Genomic DNA, 15,215 nt, shown 5'->3' on the forward strand with positions numbered 1-15,215 from the left:
TATATATATATATATATATATAGAGAGAGAGAGAGAGAGAGAGAAAGATTTTATATAAATTTTTAACTTTCACATGTGCATTGACAATCATCAGACACGCGAGTTTTAGCGAAGATTAAGTTTTGTAGTTTAATTGTTCAGGATACATGTATATATTGAAAATTTATTAATGATAATGTTAATTGAATGCCAATATTAATTTTCCAAAGAGCGCTTTATAGAATATATGTTAATTGTCACTGACAAAATTTCTATTAACGCGTTGTAATATTTCTCGATTATATCGATACTATTTCTCAAATATTTTTTCTTTCGACGCGCAAAAGTTATCGGACACACATCGCGCACCTGCTCCGCGATATTCAACGTACGCTCTGACACAAGTTTTCGCGTATACGCGGAGCTTTCTGCAAACGCGTACGTGTCGAAAGCCTGAAAGCCCCGGTATGCCGGCGTTACGGAAAAACACTGTTTCACACGCGAAAGTCTGCGCGTCGTCGTTTTATAGCTGTGTGCATTCGCTGTGTTCTTTCAGAATCGACCGAATCGGCGACCGAAGGGAATACGTGCAATACGAGATGCCAGCTTTCGCACCGTCCGCTTCGCATCCTGGGAGACACGTCACCCAAGAACCGACGACCACGTTCGTGGGAGCGTTCACCGGTTTCACACTTTTCCACTAAATCAGCCGTTAGCGTCCCCACGGATGCACCGCGTGCTACAATCGATAAGCACGCGTCTGCAAGAAGAGAAAGCGTCTCAATTCGACTACTAATCCCCTCTCCCGTGTCGCTGTGATTCGTAGACATCAAACGTTTCTCGCGGAAGAAGAGAGAAAGATCCTTGCGATGTGCGTGACGGGGAAGACATACGAGCAAGAAATGGATGGGAAAAGTACGTTCGAATCTTAGCCCGCTCTACCCCGTAAATAGCGTTTTGTAACCCCCGTCACGTGAAATCGATATCCCTTAAGAGCCGGTCCGTGAAGTCGTTCGTCAGATCGGTGTGTGTTACCCCGTTTCGCTGCCGCGAAAGTGGAAGAGTGCGCGCGCCAGTCTGCGGGGAGTCTGCGGGCGGAGGTAGACAGGAAACGGGGTTGGCTGAATAAAAGAAGATGCACAGGAAAAGGCCGGCGTTCCTCACCGACATGGGACTGCTAATGTTCTTAGCAGTAACGGTCTCTCTGTTGGGTTACTGCCAAACAGACGAAAAAGGTAAGACACAGTGATTTCTCTCTTTGCTTATAGCTCTTTTGTTTCACTCCCTTTTCTTTCATCACTTTCTCTCTTTCTCTCTCTCTCTCTCTCTCTTTTTCTTTTGTCGCACTCTTTCTCCTGTTATTTGCCCTCGGATCCGTGAAAGCAGAACCAAAAGAAATACGGATTTCGCTCCTTGCATCGGCCGAATCGGCCGATGCAAAAGGGATGCGCGGAAGAACAACCGCGCGAGAACGAGCGGTGAAGATTAACTTTTATGGCTGCTGGCATGAGTAGTTCCCGCGAATTTACTTATAGCGAGAGCGCGGGTTTAATGGTCGCCTGCGCGCGCACACATCGCCGAGCGCTTTTGATAGTGCGCGAGACTGTGGAGGAGCCGCACACCCGGCGTTCTCTACGTAAACATACCCCGCACGAGCGATTATATCGGGAGAAATGCACGCAAGAGTACTTCAGCCACTTTAACCCCGTAATCCGCGAATAGTCTCACACTGGGTAACCAAAAGTCACCATTCGTGAGATTTATAGAGCAAAAGAAGCAACTTGTTCAGTAAAAAATCGCAATGATATCTAAAAAAAAGAGAACGAGCAAACGTGCGGTTGTAAACATGGATATATTTGGAATAATTGTTAGTATAAGAGCGGAAAAAATTTTTTTTTGGCGGAATAATTTCTTTAAATTACTTATATAATTATTTCATTACATTTTTCATACACACATTGCGCAAAAAAGTTTTTTCTTCTACAAAAAATAAATATGAGAGCGAAATACGCTTGCTTCGCGATATTTCAGTAACATCAAAATTAACGTTCTTGATGTTTTAGTTATTTTGAGATTAACTTGAATAAGCTGTTTCTGGTGCTATGTTATCTTGAAGTTTCGAGCATGCTATTAAATATTTGCATTATGTCCTTCGTTAAACACGCGAGATATTTTGCGTTAGAACTAAGTGATTATACATATATACGTATATATGCGATTATGCATACACAATCAACTCAAGTTTTACCAATATACATGTATCTTGATTAGGTAGGATAAAGAGAGAGAATATTATTCTATAATTTTACGCGAATTACGTGTTCCAAATTTCTTTGACATTATTTGCACATGTTGCAAAAAATTTAATAACATCACACAAAAAGAATATTATTATTATTCTCAGGTAAATCACACACGAATAATATACAATGCACTTTATTGGTTTTTTTATAAAAAGCTCTATGGTAAAATATTATTACAAAGTCAATAAATAAAAAACAAATAACATTTTTAACAAGTCGTGTTATATAGTACGTCGCATAATTGCAGGTCAGAAGATTAAATTTTGTTTTTTTCAGAGTCGCTAATTAAATCTACTCAATTTGTAATAATCAAATGCGGAAATCACGCTAAAATAATAACTTGCTACTATTATAAATCATACGCTGTTGCAATACATATTGAAGTGTACTCGTGTTCGAATTACCGGCGGTGTCCGTTATCGGTGTACAATACTCGATGTATGTGCGGCTTGGCATTTCATCTGAATAAACCGGATAATCGAATCGTGTAATCCGTGTGCGCCGCGTTTTTACGGAGTCATCTTTTTCGGCGCGCGCGATGGCCTTATATTCGCCAAATCGATCTTTGCGCGAGTTCAACAATCGGTCAAATCGCGCATATGATATACGTTCAAACGGAAAATTTGTTCATGCTTTCTCCCTTCCGGAGATTTTTCGTTAAAAAAAAAAAAAAAAAAAAGAAAACATAGTTTGGCTGAACAGTTTGCAACAATCAATATGTCGTGTATTTTTGTGTGCCAATAAATCTGCGCACGCGACATGTTCATTCGCATGTTGATACATACCTATTGTGAACTCTCTATTCCAAATTTGTATCAGCTGTCGCTGCTTATAGATATATATACGAAAACGTTTAAATCCGTTCGACTCGATTTATACAAATATACGTACATAGAATTACCGGCCATAATAATCCGCGAAAGATGTACTGAACGGGAGGCGCCTATGATGTAAATTAATAGCCAAGGAATGCAAACGGCGCGGATGACGAGCGGTTCGTTTTAAATTATTCACAACTGATCCAACGTAAAATTACATTTCTCGCAAAACATTACCTCTGAAATACCGTCAAAATAAAATGAGATACCTTGCCGCTCTAATCAGTTTCCCGTTTGTCGGTTTAATCTGCGCGACGCGTGCGAGACTGTCGCGTTGCGTTGCGATATTGTGCATTTGTTTTTACATGTTCTGGTCCAGACTGGATACATATTTTCGCGAAAAACATGCGCATCGAGAAAGAGAAAGGGGAGAGAGAGAGAGAGCGAGAGAGAGAGAGAAAATGAAGAAGAGGAAAGGGTAAAAGAGAAAAAATACTGCTGCTATGCGGCCGCGTTACATCGACCGCGTATTTTTGCGTGCCAGTTATGCGGTTTACATTCTGTGAAAATGCAGTCGAGTACTATAACATGATAAAAATGTTTTTGCAACACGGTAAAAGAAATTTCCATAAATGTCTGTAAGCATAATTGCGGCGAAGTATACGCATACGATGATACAGCGATTACAAAATATTGCCGGAAATTTATATACAAACAACATTGAAACCACACGGTTTATTTGGAAATCTTCTTCGACGCTTTTCTTTCTCGAGAAAAAAAGACCCCATCGCTTTTCACCGGACTTAATCGCGGCCAGCTTTTACTTTGGTTTAAATATAAATCGTTAAATACAATTTAACCTAGATTAGCGCAATCGGTTTTCTCGAGCACTTAATCACTGTACACACGATCGTGTCAAACGCCGCGTTCTCGTGACTTTGTGCAAGTCAAATGTGTTTGAATATTAGCTGTAATTAAGATCGGCCGCGTGCAATTGGGTCGCGTGAATTGTTTATTTTTATTATTATGCGCGAAACACTCGATATATCCGTCGAAAGAATTGCCAGGAAACAGAACACTCGGCAATTTCCATGAAACCTTACGAGATCATTTCCATTTGCCGTTCGCATTGCCGCATCAACCGCCATCGCTGCGCGAGTAATGCACCGTATACTTTTTCACGGACGCCCGTCGGCCAATTACGCTTACGAATGTAACCGCGAAAGGAATCTCCACGACTCGCAAAGAAAAATAGAATTACGAGTGCGGTAAAACGGGGCTCTAAGTGCTCGTATCTCATAACCCGCGTGTATAGCCCGCGCGCGTTCTAGTTCCCTTTCCTCGCGCGCGTTTATTCCGCTTCATATCGAATGCAGGTCAGTCGGAGTGTTTAGTGAAATTCGATATACAACCGGCGGATATATATACATATATATAATCAACGGGAAAACGCGGAAAATTCGATTTGAAATATATCCGAGAAATTGTAGGAGAGAGAACCGACGCACTTAGTTAGTCTATTAATGGCACGGTTGGATGCATTACTCCGTTTGCGGATCGACCAATATATATTAGTTACGTCGCTTAGTAACGGTCTGAAAAAAAAATATATATATATATTTCGATGAACGCAACAACAAAAATTCACTTGTGTTTTCCGAGCATAATATATTATTTATTTTTATTACTTTGTCGTTTATATATAAATATGTTGAGTGACATCTCGATATCGCGCGGCGACCGAAGATAAATCGTTGACAAAATGTAATGTAATAGACACATTCTGTGTACATCCATGTTAATTATTTTACTTTATTGTTTAATCTTCCTTCATAATGAGTACAATTTCTCTTTGTGACAATGGTATGTTATAAAATTCGCCAAAACGAACATATTCGCGTGATTAAACCTATCCCTTATATAGATGTGTGTTTGCAACAACGCTTTGTACCGCGAAAGCAGATTCCAGGTTTTTAGTAATTTTATAAAACAAATAACCTATCGAATAACAACTGAATGCACATTTTCGATATCCGCGTATACCACAGCCGCTGAGAATCGTAATTACCGTTAGCGAATGGATCGATACGTGGGCGTACGATTGGAATAACAATCTATAGTACGGATAGAAACGATAATCATATATCTGAAGTGTGTTGCACATGATCAGATTTGCAAATGAGAAGATAACACAGGCAATTATTTTCAAAGTTAAAAACTTTGCGTTCCGAACTTGTGTATTTTATTATTGCGCCATTAAGCGCCTTGCTAGAACATATTTTCATAATTTTATATGTTATAACTTTTGATTGTTCGGTTATAAATGTTTGAAGTGTTTTTATCAATTGCAAACTTTAATTATGTCCATGTGAACTATAATTTTTAAAGTCGGCGAAGAGTTCGTGCATATTTGTTCGAAAAGTTAGACTATTATTTCACTGAATTTTTTAGGATTGAACTTTTTAAAAAAAGTTACATTAATTTTTTCATAAAAATACTTTGTTCATTTATTGCTTATTTTTGAGTTTCCGCAAATTAGCTTGTGCGCTCCACAACACACAATGGACGAGAGACGCTTTATTTATACGGAAGACTTGCACGAGAGAAACGAGGATGTTGTCAAGCATCAGCGTTTCTGCTTCGAGCTGCACTTCCTTTGTATGCACGCAAATATTGCGATTCGCGTGGATAACGCGAATTGAGTAAGCCTCAAGTGCATTGAACTGCAAAACACCCGGAGCAATACGTACGATCGATTCAACGTTAATGTTCCTATGCGCCGGTTAACCGAGAAGAAGATAGTAGAGAGTGGGTGAGTGAATGAGTGAGAGAGAGAGAGAGAGAGAGAGATAGAGAAAGATTCTTCGTACTTAATGGCCCGTGCAGTTATTCCACGTACTTGAACGCGTTCTTAGATCATTTACGGAGGGGTGAGAAATAAACCTTGTGGTAACTTGGTTCGTTCCTTTATACATGTCTCTATATAAACGCACGCGTTGCGAGATACGATCTCTCTCTCTCTTTCTCTCAGTGCTCGTTTGAGGCGTTTTGAAAGCGATCATTCATCGGCTCAATCGAAGCGTCGACACATTCATTTTACAATCCGTGATAGTTTCAGGAAACGTGTTCCCGTTAATCGAGAATATTTTACGAGTCGCAATAGTCCTCCTTCGAAGCGCCTCCTCTAGGGAGGTCTATGAAGAGAAGTTTGCGAGACTCAACCACAGATTCGCTATTTATCACTTTTTATTCGGACTCCAAAGCGATATTTGTACGGCTATAAAACAATGGTGTAAGTTCGTGGTAAACGCCCAGAGAGACCCGGAGAACTTTGACGATCCATTCATCAACCTGCCGCCAGGTCCGCTACTGCCGCTTTTGTTAATGAAGTGGCTCGAGCGAGTACTTACTGATAATAGACTTTGAAAACTTAGAATCCGCGGATAAATTTTCGACGAGCAATGCGATTAATAATCGCACGCATATCCCTATAATCACACTACACTTTTACATCGTTAAAAGTATCTATATATTTTCACATCGGAACTATATATCCATATGTTAAATATGTCAATTTGATGTGATATTTTTCATCTCTCACCGTCGAATAATTATTAAAAGTATCAATAAATAAAAAAGGACTTTGACTTAAGAGTGTGTGTGTTTATTTGAAAACATGCCGTTCTTTTGTTTCAAACACGATGACACGTATTTCGGCAGATGATCACCGAAAAAATTATATTCTCGTAAGTAGAAGATTTTATACTTAAAAAATCTTCTTAAAGATTTTAGATGATATTCTTCTGAAATTAAGAATATATTTTTTATTTAAGAAAATATTCTTAATTTAAGAATATAGTCTTTTTCGATAGTGAGATATATATGTTTTTCTATAGAGGCTTTTTATATTCTAATCAGTATATATTCTTATCAATATTACTATTTAGAGGATTTTCCTCTTAAAATAAGAAACTCTTCTTGGCGCCTATTTTAGTATAAAATATACTTAAAGTAAGTGGGATATCCTCAAAACAAGAATACAATTTTTTCGGTGATGCAACCGACAACTGATGCAAGAAAACAGAATAATTTTAAGCACGTAAATACGTAATTTGTTAGCATTATAAATAATTTATTCTCTTTTTCTCTTTCTATTAATAAAAAAAAGCATTATGAATAATAAAACTTTATATAAAACTACGTTCACACACCGAAAAAATTATATTCTTATAAGTAGAAGATTTTATACTTAAAAAATCTTCTTAAAGATTTTAGATGATATTCTTCTGAAATTAAGAATATATTCTTTATTTAAGAATATATATTCTTAAGTTAAGAATATAGTCTTTTTCGATAGTGAGATATATATGTTTTTCTATAGAGGCTTTTTATATTCTAATCAGTATATATTCTTATCGATATTACTATTTAGAGGATTTTTCTCTTAAAATAAGAAACTCTTCTTGGCGCCTATTTTAGTATAAAATATACTTAAAGTAAGTGGAATATTCTCAAAACAAGAATACAATTTTTTCGGTGCACTTCTTTTATACTATACTTCATGTTTTTATCATACTTATTGTTAGCATCCTTTTCTCACTATTACAAATATCAATATAGCCGTGAAAATTTATAGCAGGTATTTATCTTTAATAATAAATGTAATTAGGTAGCCGACACAAGAACTTTATAAAAAATTTGCAAAATCGTCAGTTTTTTTCTTGTCTATATCTCTTCGTACTCTTTACAACTTATTTACCGCTGTTTACAGGTGCAGTGTGATGAATATATCAAATTTCTTGAAGAAAGCCACTTCAGTTCGCGCAATTCAAAAGTTATCGGAGAAACAGATGAACGAAATAAAACTTTTCGAGTGACACTTAATTTCTCTTCCTCGGCAGCGAAGAAAAATGAGGTCTTGCGCGCGAGACTGCAACGTATTTTCACCCGCGCTTTTTACTCTACGCAAAAATAGAACGTTCGCGAACGTTATGCTCAACATTTTTTTTTCTTCTTTGTTTCTGTTAGCAAAAACTCATATTTTAATTATTACTATATTAGTCAGCGTGATGCAAAGAGCAAATCTTGGTTATAATAGCGATCCCGCTTTCGTCTCGTTGGTTACAACGAGACTGTCTGCAATTTCCAGATTTCCATGAAGGGTTGGTACGATGGAGAGAACATTACAACATTATGTAAATTAAAATGAAAGATTGCAACGTTAATAGCGCATTTTTTTCCCCTCACTTTTTATCTTTCTCTCTCTCTCTCTTTCTCTTTATCTTCATCTCTTCTTTTTTTCATCTCTCTCTTCAGCAAATTGTCCGGCGTGTAAAATATATATATATATATATATATATATATATATACATATATATATATATACATAAAATAACACGTACCATCGGTCTTCCTAGGTTGTACCTCACTTAAACGCATTAAATTTGTTAAACTTGCAGTGTCGTTTTACGGGGCAAGCTACATCCATCTTCCGGTTCAAGAGGCCAAGGATGCTACTGACATCAGTTTCCGGTTCCGAACTCATCTCGCTGACGCTATGCTGCTATTGGCTGCCGGCAAGACGGATTACTGCCTGATCAAACTCGAAGCCGGCAGATTGAAGGTTTGTTTGCTTCTTAGGCGCTTACTTCTATTAATAGGCTTTCTGTGTTGTTTGGTTGCACCGGTCGTTTGTCGTTAACGGGTCGCACGTGCTGCAATACGCCTGTCAAGACTTTTCTTTCTTACTTTCTTTCCCTCTCTGTCTGTCTCTCTCTTCTCTCCACCGTGTCCTCGCGGAGAAATTAGACACACGCTCTGTGACACGCCGAAAAAAAACTCGAGGTTTCGTGTGTGTGTGTGTGTGTGTGCGCGCGCGCTAAAATATTCTCCCGCGGGGGCGATACGGAAAAGAAGAAAAAAAAAAAAAAAAAAGATTCACCGCTCTCAGATGTAACACTCGCGCGCATGTCCGCGGTTCTTATTACTTCAACGGGGATTCTTATTTCCTCGACGAAAGAGATGGCAGGATTCCAACCGCACCGCAAACTATATTGCATCCAGGAAAAGATCCTAATCATCACGATGTAGCAAATTTTGCGGCGTGCGCTGCATATTCGACATGAATTGCGTAAATGGATATATAAATTTGTAATGTTGTACATTTCTTGTTCTAATTTTTTTCTGCTTTTTATTTTTGTCATTGAACTCGATTTATATTGAACATTCTAATTTTTTAGATACGATTTTCTGGTTTTTATATTGCGTATCGTTTATATATATATATATGTTTACACATCTTTTGTGCAAAGTAAATATAGAGTGACATTTGGCCAACATTAGTTCTTTCTTTTAACCGACGTCACTTGCTCTGCAAGTCTTGGCGGTTGTTTAAAATGCGAAAAAGAAGATATATATTCATATTAAAAACGTTGTTCTTAAGAAAAAGCAAATAAGAAATATGTCGCATTCTAAAACAGGATAAGAACAAAAAAAGAACAGAACAGAAGCAATGATCTGTAAAAACGTTGAATATCAGTTAAAAGATCGATAAAAAGGCAACGTAAAAGGTCATGTGACTTAAACGTAACAGAATAATATTTTTACTAAGATATTGATAACGTGTAATTTTTTGCGTTAAAACGGTTACGTTATTGAAAACACTAACAATAAGATTTTTCTCGCAGTGTATATCTTATTCCGACGTGTAAAAATCTTTATACGTACGTGGAAAAGATAGATGGAGAAATCTTACATACAGAGACACAAAATAGGACGTGTGCTAAAAGAGAGAAAAACTAAATATTAATTGATTCGCTACAAGCGAGATACAACCAAACCAGTCGCCAAATTCAATTGTGGAGCGAATTTCGATATAGCGAACTATCACATTTCGGCCGGTGGCGATTGCGCCACAATCGCCGAGTGGTTAATCTAACTTGTCTCTGTCATATCCTAACCGACCGACCTCGACGGATCGTGAGAGTTTTCATCGTAAAATACGCTGTTTGTTTCCGTAGTAAGAACTTCGCGAACGAGGTTGACAAACGGTTTTCGCGACGCATACAACAACTTTGTTATTTTGTCGAAAGATTAACAACGTGTTTCTTTTTTTTTTGGTTTAATTGGTTTGACGACTCAACGCGATGGTTTTACAAGCGAGTCGAACGACCGCTGGAACAAAAACGCGTAATGTCCTTTCCATCGATGTTTTCGTGAAATGAAATTGTTATGCTACCCATCGCGCGATGACGAAGTTGATTCTCTTTTTTTTCCTAAAACGCACACGGTTTTATTGCACATCAATACCAGCGATGTTTCAGCAAGAGGTTGGAAAGCCGCTTGCGCCACGTTGCGTTCGTTTTTGCACATTGGTCAGGATTTCACGCGATCGGTCAAAACTGTCTGACGCGTGAAACGGAGTCACTCGATCGGATTTTACGCGGTAATGAACGTCACGGATCGTCCGAATGACAGAATTTTTCTTCCGAGTGAAAAACAAGATACGGAGAGGAGTTTTTAAGCGCGAACAAAGAGCCAAGTGTGATGTTCTTCACGGCCTTGTTTATCCGTGAACAAATAAATTTTCAACATAAAAAATTACCTCTAAAAAGATAATTAATAATTCATAAGAGAAAGAAAGTGAATCTTGTATAACAATTCACGCGCGCAATTAAACATACAGTGTATAGACACACTAATGCGTGAATATCGGAAACATGAAAGAGAAAATTTCTTGTTCGGCCAAATTTCGCGTTTGGCGATCGAGAAAAAATAAGCAGGAAAGAATGTATTTCAAAGTATATTATTCTCCGCGGGAGGGCAACGCGTAGTACATTTTTATGTCGCTAGATTGGCAAGCCTCAGAGAACACACATTGGACACTATTACATTATATGTAACAACGTTTCACATGCCGGTTCATACCTACTGGAGGCAGAAATTGAAATTCAAATTGAATATTCGCAGAATATACGACTTTCATGATCGATATCTATATTATTATGACGACGAGCGTCAAGACTGCTGTGGTCGACGAACACGGTTATATAGGTGCATGTGTGAAACATGTGTACGTACACGTGATAGAGATAGAGAATAACGGTCCGGAGGCCTATAAACTAGTTTCACGAGTTATAATGAGAAAAACAGACTGACAGCGATAGAACTCTCTCGGCGTGGTAGCCATCATCACGTCTCTTGATAACAAACCGCTGATGAGAGCTGCGCGGCCGCTTCTAATTATGCACAAAGAACCGAGTCGCAACCAAGTTACGACTTTGCTCCACAGATTATTAATTTTCCAACGATTAATATTCCCGCGCTCTTACTCTTTCTCTTTCTCTCTTGTATTCTACTATGATTCATCATTATCACTCTCCCCCGCTTTGCTCCTCTTTCGTCATTCCTCGAGTAAAACACACGTTAGCGCGTCTTGACTCTCGTTACAACTATGTTACGATTATGTAAGATTATGCGAGCGCGGATTGCGGAATATTATTTTCTCCCCCGAAAGCGCGAGTGTACGAGTTAGTAATAATCGATTTGCCTGCTACATTCTCTGGCCGCGTGTCGTTACGGTAACCGTTACGTCGAAAGTGCTTCACGGCGTATTCAACAGCGCCTTGCGCACTCCAATCACGAAATTTTCATCAATCTCAATCCTCTCGCGCAACCCGCCCACCTCTTTTACGACTCTCTCATTCTCCTCCCGTACCATCTTAACCTTAGGATAGAGAACGTTACGCGAGGATCTCCGGTTGTGCCAGTATTAAAATATCTTCCACTCCCGCGGGAGAGTGCATTAGCCGCGTGCAGGTGTGTGCGCGATATTCCGCCGGTTACTCGCATGAATCCCGTCGAGAAAACCGCGCGAATCTAATTTCGCGAAGGGTTAAGTCCGAGACCGAGACCGAAGAAGAAACTGCGCTTTCGCGCTCGCTTGGCTCGGGGCTTAATTAAATTTGTTAAGAAGATCGTTAAGGAGGATGAAGGCGGAGGATAAACGAAGCAGGGAGCAAAAAAGGCTATGGCAGTCTTCCGGGGGTCTCGTGTGCCTCCTCCTCGACACGAGGAGAGAGAAGAGAGACCTTGCTCGACGTCTCCGGAGAGGCTTGAAAGCCCCTCTATATCCGACGATAATCCGCCGATTCAGAACTTAATTGCGACGATATATCGCGATATCGCCCGCTTTCCAGCCGGCGATATATATGTAGCAGTTCCGCGCTCTCTCATGCAGTATATTCGGGGATTTCATAAACTTTTCTCCTTCTCTTATCCCCCCGCGGTATTTCCGCGAGTCTCGCGGATCTCTCTGAGTGTTTTAATTAAATTTATTCCGCAAACTTGGTTTATTCTCATCGATTATGAGCAAGATACCTTCACTACGCACAGTCTTTAATTCTCTTGTTAACGATCTTATTATGTATATAACAATTGGAAACACATTTTTTTTTTTTTTTTTTTTTTTTCAATCAACGTTCTTACTGCTAGAACAGAAAGTCTTTAATAAACCGATTGCATCGTAATGAGAAGCTGAGACACGTTAAAAATGCAAATAGCAGCGTGGTTAATATAATGGACTATAATACCGTGTAATTAGAATAAAAAAATACGCGCAGTACTTTTTCCCTTCGTTAGGAGAACTGTATAATCCCTAATAATTACAAAACATGACTACTATAAATAATACGCGAGCGTTTTTCTCCGATCTAAGTAGATATTTTCTCGGCAGCGTTAGCTGCTATGTATTTAAAAAACAGCAACATGCGCGTAAACACATTTGTTATTGTTGCAACGAAAAACAACGAAAGCAAGCGTTTCACCAATGACTTTATTTTCTCGTGCGCGCGCGAAATGGAATCGTTAATCTTGAGTCTCCGCTAATCCGACGAATCGAAACTTAATTACTGCTAGCGTTTCGAGATATTGCTCACCTTTCAACGTGTAAGCTTTCATCGGCGACACCAATAGTGAAAGGGAAAATTTTGAGCGATACGACGCGTGTGTTTTGCTTGCCCGGTGATTGCTTGCTGAACAAGATGGGATAGATATAAAGTTGCGTTTTTACGTGCAGCATTTCTTTCGTTTATCGACTGATATCCCGAGTCGAAATTTTGACTCTCTGATGAACCTCTCATTCTACTATATATAGGAGTTACGATAGTAAAGTAGGTTCAATTTATGTTAAAAAATGTTTTTTTCCTATGTAAAAAGAATCTACTTCAATCACCAAAATATCGAGAGTGTTTGTAGGTTCAAAATAGGAGTAACGTAAAATTTATAGAATTAAAGGTTCAAAAGAGGAGTAAATGAATATAAGTGTCAAAGTAGGTTTAAATAAGCATATTGGTCAGTTAAATAGGTTCAAAGAGTATCTTCAAAAGTTTGAAAGTAGCATCAAAATTTCGACTCGGGATATCCGTGGCAATTCATATTCACACGGTGAACTTTGATACATATATCGATGTGTATCACACACAATGGTATTTGCCGCAGTCTTGTCCCGAGACTCGTGCCGGTTGATAATTCGACGATTCGAATCCGCGGAATGCTTCCGATATTGTTCACTTTCCAATCGTCGGTGCGTTCATAATGTTTCGCGACCATCGGCACCACCGCCGGGCTCTTGAGAGCGCGACTATATGTGTGTGTATAGAGGCGGCGTTTACATTCTGCAAAGTGTCGCGTCTCTCGCGCGCTTATACATATTAATGGGGTCCTGCATAGTCATTCGGCATTTTGCCTGCATTTGACTGTGCCATCGTCGCGTAAACTCGCAGAAAGCTCGCGCCTTTATTATCGGAGGTCGATCGTAAAACCGAGCCGGACAGAAACGTCATCGTTGCGTCAGTACGGACGTAATGCTGCTGCGTCACTGACTTTTAGTCTCGGAGACGATCAACTTTTCATTAAAGAGATAGAAGAACCGCAACGGACGCTCCTCGATCTTTTATGTAGGATCAACCGAGAGACTGTAACGAGGAACGGCGTCGGCGTCGGCGTCGGCGTCGGCGTCGTCGTTGTAGCCGCCGCCGCCCGAAACGCAGTAAGTCTCGGACGCTCGAAATTGGATCACGATTAGAGTCTCTTTATCAGGATTCCGTTACTTCACCTCTCGCTAAAGCGCGTCGTGTACTATCTGCTAACTCGATAATGCATCGCATCGAGTTGAAAAACGTAGGACACTGTTTAAGTAGCGAGATTATAGAAAAAGAATAAAGGAGGTGTATTTATTATCCGTCATCACTGCGGTTTTTACGTTTAAGCGCGAGATTTATTTTCTCAATAGTCTTTTCAACCATTTTCATTGCAACTTGTCAAAGTCCGTACATGAGCGTCCGTAAGTTTTCTTAGAAATATTGTTTGTACACCGAAAAAATTGTATTCTTGTTTTGAGGATATCCCACTTACTTTAAGTATATTTTATACTAAAATAGGCGCCAAGAAGAGTTTCTTATTTTAAGAGGAAAATCCTCTAAATAGTAATATTGATAAGAATATATACTGATTAGAATATAAAAAGCCTCTATAGAAAAACATATATATCTCACTGTCGAAAAATACTATATTCTTAAATTAAGAATATTTTCTTAAATAAAGAATATATTCTTAATTTCAGAAGAATATCATCTAAAAATCTTTAAGAAGATTTTTTAAGTATAAAATCTACTTACGAGAATATAATTTTTTCGGTGTAGATCTTAGTCCTGTTTTACTTCAGAATGTTGCGCAGTTTGCTTGCGTCGAAATGCTCGCGTGAATATTGTTTTTTTAAATCATGCACAGACATCTGACGTCGAAAGTATCATCAAGATCTACAACAATTATTTGAAGTAATAATACAACGCTGCCGAGAGCGACGCGTAGCAGGCACACCGAAAAAAAATTATATTCTTGTAAGTAGAAGATTTTATACTTAAAAAATCTTCTTAAAGATTTTAGATGATATTCTTCTGAAATTAAGAATATATTNTTTATTTAAGAATATATTCTTGATTTAAGAATATAGTCTTTTTCGATAGTGAGATATATATGTTTTTCTATAGAGGCTTTTTGTGCACAGCGCGTCAGGAATTAAAAATAAAAATGATTAAATGTTAAAATTATTATTATA

The 15,215-nt window shown here is 38.5% G+C and overlaps 1 protein-coding gene across 3 annotated transcripts in view; it reads left to right on the forward strand.

The window, feature by feature from the left end:
* LOC109860025 (chondroitin sulfate proteoglycan 4) overlaps positions 1-15,215 on the forward strand; it is a 51,480-nt gene that overhangs the window by 4,213 nt on the left and 32,052 nt on the right. For all 3 annotated transcript variants that reach the window (XM_020438860.1, XM_020438859.1, XM_020438861.1), the window contains exons 2-3: positions 536-1,214; positions 8,560-8,723. In XM_020438860.1, the coding sequence (XP_020294449.1) occupies positions 1,115-1,214; positions 8,560-8,723 (264 nt within the window). In that variant the 5' untranslated portion in view covers positions 536-1,114. The remainder of the gene's footprint in view (positions 1-535; positions 1,215-8,559; positions 8,724-15,215) is intronic.

The sequence above is a fragment of the Pseudomyrmex gracilis genome, unplaced genomic scaffold, assembly GCF_002006095.1.
Source record: "Pseudomyrmex gracilis isolate BER0280 unplaced genomic scaffold, ASM200609v1 scaffold_315, whole genome shotgun sequence".
NCBI lineage: Eukaryota > Metazoa > Arthropoda > Insecta > Hymenoptera > Formicidae > Pseudomyrmex > Pseudomyrmex gracilis.